Source organism: Schistocerca serialis, chromosome 8, assembly GCF_023864345.2.
Source record: "Schistocerca serialis cubense isolate TAMUIC-IGC-003099 chromosome 8, iqSchSeri2.2, whole genome shotgun sequence".
Taxonomy (NCBI): Eukaryota; Metazoa; Arthropoda; class Insecta; order Orthoptera; family Acrididae; genus Schistocerca; species Schistocerca serialis.
Window position 1 is genome coordinate 631,705,431 of NC_064645.1, and position 7,712 is coordinate 631,713,142.

Genomic DNA, 7,712 nt, shown 5'->3' on the forward strand with positions numbered 1-7,712 from the left:
TTTGTTAGAAGGCTGCAATACTTGCGCGCGTCGAGCGTCCGGTCTATGAGAAACGGGCCTATGAACTGATGGTTCACTATCCAGCACCACACGTTCCACTCCACGGACGGTGACGCTCCACGTGACGAAGCCAACGTGGACTGTCAACGACCAGCAGTGCAGGTTTCGGCTGTTTACCTGGCCATCATTGGTAAACGTGGCTTAATCTCTAAACAAAATACACGATAATCTGGAGTATCCTGTTTTAATGCGCATGTGCAGAAGTTAACACGATTCTCACGATCGTTTCCACGCAGCTCTCGATGGAGTGAGATGTGATACGAATGGATCCTGTGTAGATGGAGAATGCATAGGACACTTATCTGACTCATTCCACTCCCTCGTGGGATTGCGCGGAAACTAACGTGCGGATCAGCTGCAAGAGCAGCAAGACCATTAACACTACCACTTTCACGTAACTGGTTGAAGAGGCTGATAAATACTGTGATCGCCGAGACGGTTGACGTCTATTGGGGTATCTTGCCGCATACAAGAACGAACTGCATTCTTTCTACACTCTCCATACACCATGAGCATATACGCTTTTCTAGCGTTGGTAAATCGTCCATTCGCGATCTACTGCTTGGACCGTCACACAACTGACTAGCAAGTTGCAAAAAAATGGTTCAAATGGCTCTGAGCACTATGGGACTTAACATCTGAGGTCATCAGTCCCCTAGAACTTAGAACTACTTAAACCTAACTAACCTAAGAACATCACACACATCCAGGCCCGAGGCAGGATTCGAACCTGCGACCGTAGCAGCAGCGCGGTTCCGGACTGAAGCGCCTAGAACCGCTCGGCTACAACGGCCGGCAGCAAGTTGCAATGCACTCAAGGAATACACAAGCATACTGTGAGAAAACACACCAATATCGTACCAAGCAATTACACAGTACGAATGGTACAAGCAAACTTTTCAGAACACGGTATCTCGTAAGCGACTTGCGCTACACTCATGCAACAAGCATCACTGACTTTCTAGTTTACTTTACTTTTAGTTTTCTAATGTTAATATGCACTTTTACATTTAAAAAGGTGTATGTTTGCACAGAATATGATTACAATCTTTTTATTGGGTAACAATGCGAGCCTCTGACTACCAGTCTCTTTTGTGAAAACGGCACATCGACAGCACTTTACATTTCCTCAACATTTGGGATGTAAGTTATAGGTGATCCATCTTGTATACAATGATTATCCTTGCATAATCCCATTAAAATTGTTTTATGTTAAAAGACTACTTGAAAAATTAAATCTGGGGTAAGATATTCAAAAAAGCGAGTTGAAAACAAACAGTTCATACTAATACCATGTGGCTGGTTTATGGAGTTGTGTTTTCAGTATGTATTAACATTACTGAGAAGATTTTGAGGGCCATCAATAGTGCTCGTCAATATTTCTAGTACTGACAATACGTCAATGCTCATTCACATTCATTGTCCATGCTTTCAAATGTAATTTTTTAATGCAATGCATCTTAAAGATAGCGCTGGGGCAAAGTGTGGCATCTTGCATACTCATATTCTTTGTACTTACGTTCAGTGCTTACTTAGCGTAAATGACTGTGGAAGTAGATGCAGCGAAATACCGTGTATGTGTGTCTATAGTGTGCAGAATGAATTTGTCATGGATACCGCGAGGCAATGCAATGTACAGTACACATACTTTTTTTTCGTAAGCTTTTCGTTAGCAGTAACTACATTTCCTTTATTTCCACCAGCACCAAGACCATGGCATCTAGTGCTCATGCGCTGATGATGAGCCTGTAGTGCCTTGAAAATAAGTTAATGTTACAAAAAATAAATCGGATCAAAATTAAAAACACGAGTGGTTGCTTATTATTTCTTCACAACTCAGCAATGTAAACCACAGTTGCTATTCGCCATTCACAATGGATAGAGGAAAAGACTAAACACTCCTTTCCGACAATTAGTATTTGGTTTAGTATCCACTTTTCAATGTCACAAACCGCTGCTAGAAACCAGCAAACAAACCATTTACCTTTTCTTACGAGCGGCCGGGCGTTAATCTTTCTCCAGAATTCGGCAATGACTACAAATCCTCTAAAATTCAGGTAATAGCTTAATGATACTCGAATAAAAGCATCCGTGTCGCTTGCATATCTCACCAAGATGGTTTATTCTTCCACCTTCGACTAAGGATTGCGGTCATCGCTGAAACGGCCGGTTTTCGGTTATACACGTTTAAACTTAGGGGAGACTGGGGCACGTTGGCCATATTTTTTTTTTTTAAATTTATACTGTTGGCCACATTTTTTTAAAAAAATTTATATTAATTTTTTTTACATATTTAAGTTTATGAAATTATTGCTAAATATTTAGAGCAGTCTTACTGTATCTGGATCACAATTATTAACCTTGAAAATATGAGCTAAAAAGTTTCAAAAAAATAATTACTGGACATATGTCAAGTGGGCCAATCTACCCCTACCTCGGGGCAAGTTGGCCCAGAGGCTGGGGCACGTTGACCCATGTAATATTTTGATAAGTTAAACTAGTATAAAGTTAGGATATCAAAATAAAACGAATAGTTATCAAGAAACATACTTTAATGTAGAGGGTGGGCTTACTGGTAGTTGGGAGCTCCAACGTCAGGCGCGTAATGGGGCCCCTTAGGGAAATGGCAGCAAGAGAGGTGAAGAAAACCAATGTGCACTCCGTGTGCATACCGGGGGGAGTCATTCCAGATGTTGAAAGGGTCCTTCCGGATGCCATGAAGGGTACAGGGTGCACCCATCTGCAGGTGGTCGCTTATGTCGGCACCAATGATGTGTCTCGCTATGGATCGGAGGAAATTCTCTCTGGCTTCCGGCGGCTATCTGATTTGGTGAAGACTGCCAGTCTCGCTAGCGGGATGAAAGCAGAGCTCACCATCTGCAGCATCGTCGACAGGACTGACTGCGGACCTTTGGTACAGAGCCGAGTGGAGGGTCGGAATCAGAGGCTGAGACGGTTCTGCGACCATGTGGGCTGCAGATTCCTCGACTTGCGCCATAGGGTGGTGGGGTTTCGGGTTCCGCTGGATAGGTCAGGAGTCCACTACACGCAACAAGCGGCTACACGGGTAGCAGGGGTTGTGTGGCGTGGGCTGGGCGGTGTTTTAGATTAGATGGCCTTGGGCAAGTACAGAAAGGGCAACAGCCTCAACGGGTGCGGGGCAAAGTCAGGACATGCGGGGACCAAGCAGCAATCGGTATTATAATTTTCAACTGTCGAAGCTGCGTTGGTAAAGTACCAGAACTTCAAGCGCTGATAGAAAGCACCGAAGCTGAAATCGTTATAGATACAGAAAGCTGGCTTAAGCCAGAGATAAATTCTGCCGAAATTTTTACAAAGGTACAGACGGTGTTCAGAAAGGATAGATTGCATGCAACCGGTGGTGGAGTGTTCGTCGCTGTTAGTAGTAGTTTATCCTGTAGTGAAGTAGAAGTGGATAGTTCCTGTGAATTATTATGGGTGGAGGTTACACTCAACAACCGAGCTAGGTTAATAATTGGCTCCTTTTACCGACCTCCCGACTCTGCAGCATTAGTGGCAGAACAACTGAGAGAAAATTTGGAATACATTTCACATAAATTTTCTCAGCATGTTATAGTCTTAGGTGGAGACTTCAATTTACCAGATATAGACTGGGACACTCAGATGTTTAGGACGGGTGGTAGGGACAGAGCATCGAGTGACATTATACTGAGTGCACTATCCGAAAATTACCTCGAGCAATTAAACAGAGAACCGACTCGTGGAGATAACATCTTGGACCTACTAATAACAAACAGACCCGAACTTTTCGACTCTTTTAAGTGCAGAACAGGGAATCAGTGATCATAAGGCCGTTGCAGCATCCCTGAATATGGAAGTTAATAGGAATATAAAAAAAAGGGAGGAAGGTTTATCTGTTTAGCAAGAGTAACAGAAGGCAGATTTCAGACTACCTAACAGATCAAAACGAAAATTTCTGTTCCGACACTGACAATGTTGAGTGTTTATGGAAAAAGTTCAAGGCAATCGTAAAATGCGTTTTAGACAGGTACGTGCCGAGTAAAACTGTGAGGGACGGGAAAAACCCACCGTGGTACAACAACAAAGTTAGGAAACTACTGCGAAAGCAAAGAGAGCTTCACTCCAAGTTTAAACGCAGCCAAAACCTCTCAGACAAACAGAAGCTAAACGATGTCAAAGTTAGCGTAAGGAGGGCTATGCGTGAAGCGTTCAGTGAATTCGAAAGTAAAATTCTATGTACCGACTTGACAGAAAATCCTAGGAAGTTCTGGTCTTACGTTAAATCAGTAAGTGGCTCGAAACAGCATATCCAGACACTCCGGGATGATGATGGCATTGAAACAGAGGATGACACGCGTAAAGCTGAAATACTAAACACCTTTTTCCAAAGCTGTTTCACAGAGGAAGACCGCACTGCAGCTCCTTCTCTAAATCCTCGCACAAACGAAAAAATGGCTGACATCGAAATAAGTGTCCAAGGAATAGAAAAGCAACTGGAATCACTCAATAGAGGAAAGTCCACTGGACCTGACGGGATACCAATTCGATTCTACACAGAGTACGCGAAAGAACTTGCCCCCCTTCTAACAGCCGTGTACCGCGAGTCTCTAGAGGAACGGAAGGTTCCAAATGATTGGAAAAGAGCACAGGTAGTCCCAGTCTTCAAGAACGGTCGTCGAGCAGATGCGCAAAACTATAGACCTATATCTCTGACGTCGATCTGTTGTAGAATTTTAGAACATGTTTTTTGCTCGAGTATCACGTCGTTTTTGGAAACCCAGAATCTATTATGTAGGAATCAACATGGATTCCGGAAACAGCGATCGTGTGAGACCCAACTCGCTTTATTTGTTCATGAGACCCAGAAAATATTAGATACAGGCTCCCAGGTAGATGCTATTTTTCTTGACTTCCGGAAGGCGTTCGATACAGTTCCGCACTGTCGCCTGATAAACAAAGTAAGAGCCTACGGAATATCAGACCAGCTGTGTAGCTGGATTGAAGAGTTTTTAGCAAACAGAACACAGCATGTTGTTATCAATGGAGAGACGTCTACAGACGTTAAACTAACCTCTGGCGTGGCACAGGGGAGTGTTATGGGACCATTGCTTTTCACAATATATATAAATGACCTAGTAGATAGTGTCGAAAGTTCCATGCGGCTTTTCGCGGATGATGCTGTAGTATACAGAGAAGTTGCAGCATTAGAAAATTGTAGCGAAATGCAGGAAGATCTGCAGCGGATAGGCACTTGGTGCAGGGAGTTGCAACTGTCCCTTAACATAGACAAATGTAATGTATTGCGAATACATAGAAAGAAGGATCCTTTATTGTATGATTATATGATAGCGGAACAAACACTGGTAGCAGTTACTTCTGTAAAATATCTGGGAGTATGCGTGCGGAACGATTTGAAGTGGAATGATCATATAAAATTAATTGTTGGTAAGGCAGGTACCAGGTTGAGATTCATTGGGAGAGTGCTTAGAAAATGTAGTCCATCAACAAAGGAGGTGGCTTACAAAACACTCGTTCGACCTATACTTGAGTATTGCTCATCAGTGTGGGATCCGTAACAGATCGGTTTGACGGAGGAGATAGAGAAGATCCAAAGAAGAGCGGCGCGTTTCGTCGCAGGGTTATTTGGTAACCGTGATAGCGTTACAGAGATGTTTAATAAACTCAAGTGGCAGACTCTGCAAGAGAGGCGCTCTGCATCGCGGTGTCGGGATCAGCCGAGCGATCTCAGGCGCTGCAGTCATGGACTGTGCGGCTGGTCCCGGCGGAGGTTCGAGTCCTCCCTCGGGCATGGGTGTGTGTGTTTGTCCTTAGGATAATTTAGGTTAAGCAGTGTGTAAGCTTAGGGACTGATGACCTTAGCAGTTAAGTCCCGTAAGATTTCACACACACACATGCATCGCGGTGTAGCTTGCTCGCCAGGTTTCGAGAGGGTGCGTTTCTGGATGAGGTATCGAATATATTGCTTCCCCCTACTTATACCTCCCGAGGAGATCACGAATGTAAAATTAGAGAGATTAGAGCGCGCACGGAGGCTTTCAGACAGTCGTTCTTCCCGCGAACCATACCCCACTGGAACAGGAAAGGGAGGTAATGACAGTGGCACGTAAAGCGCCCTCCGCCACACACCGTTGGGTGGCTTGCGGAGTATAAATGTAGATGTAGATGTAGAATGTACATCAAATCAAGTTGAATATTGAGTTAAATGCTTAACATTTTATTATGACAACGGGAAAGCTTAAAATTATTAGGAATTATAGTGTCTTAATACAAACCAATCAACTTTAATCACTGTCCACATCCAGAGGATCGACACAGTTATAACACTCATAAAATAGCCCACGGATTTCATTTTTCACGCATGTCTGTTGAGCCCAATGCTTGCAGTTTGTGCACTGAATCCATTGTGCTCCAGGTTGACTGTTTGAAAAAGGCTTGAGACACCTCAGGCACAGTGGATCTTCATCTTCCTCATCTTCATCATCATCTTCATCATCGTCATCTTCCATTGGCTCCTTCTTGCGTTTTAGGCCTACTGCAGTTGATTTAGTTAACTTCATACTCCCATTGCTCCTACTTTCTTTTTGAAAAAGTGCTTTTTTAGCCTGTGATTTAAGTTTTCTTTCCAATTCTTTCGCCTTCTTTTGTTTTGCACCTTTTTGTTCTTCCTCGAGGGCATTTTTTACTGGAGTGTCTGTCACTATGGCAGAAACTCTTTTCCTTTTCCCTGCTCCCATACTTTTTCTGGGCTCTGCTTTTTCAAAAGGTCTGACCTTTCTGCAGTTGGAAACGGTCTTAACGTTTATCTCAGCTCGAGATGATAGACTGTTTTCAGTGTTTGGGTGTGGCCTACCCGAAGTGTAGGAAGGCATAAAATCACTGTCAGTAAGAATATTTTTGTTAAAAGGATTGATCGCAGTTACCTTGAATCCACTGGTTATGTTATTGGGAGTTGCAGCATTTTGAAGTGCTATTCGCACTATAGACGGGATGTCGTAAATAGTCATAGGCCGTTTATTATTGGTAACCCATGCATCACATGCTGAGTTCACGAACTTTTTAAAAGGCCCATCATAAACACTTCTGTCTAAAGGCTGCAGCTTGCGGCTACAATGCGCCGGAAAAGATAGAAAGGTGATTCCATTATCTTTACAATAATCAAGAACTTCAGAGTCGAGATGTGAACTGTGATTATCAATCAAAACCAAGCAAGGGCGTTCTTTTGAGCAGCGAGCGTGTAAAACAAAATGTTTCATATATTTTGCAAAGTTTGTCTCCGTCATCCATCCCGAAGGATGAGCTGCTTCATCACATCCAATCGGGCCATCAAGGATAAAATGAGGCCTGAAGTTGACCCTCGGTAAGATGAAGAACGGAGACACACTATTACCCAACGTACTAACTGCAAAAGCGATCGTAACAAGTGACCCTCTCTCAGCCGATGTCACTCGCCCTATTTGGCGAAAACCTCTTCGAGCGACTACACGATCAGGACGCTGGACGGTAGTTACTCCAGTTTCGTCGATGTTCCAGATGTCTGCAGCGGTCACTTTTAATCTTTATAAAACTATGTCGAGATTATTAAAAAACAGTTCTACATTATGCTTGTTGAAACTGGTGCACCGGGCTAA

The 7,712-nt window shown here is 43.4% G+C and overlaps 1 protein-coding gene across 1 annotated transcript; it reads right to left on the reverse strand.

The window, feature by feature from the left end:
• Nucleotides 1-6,365: 6,365 nt before the first annotated feature.
• On the reverse strand, nt 6,366-6,818 carry LOC126417171 (parathymosin-like). Its single transcript, XM_050085068.1, has one exon. The coding sequence runs from the start codon at nt 6,816-6,818 to the stop codon at nt 6,366-6,368; it is 453 nt and encodes a 150-aa protein (XP_049941025.1).
• Between the last annotated feature and the right edge of the window lie 894 nt (nt 6,819-7,712).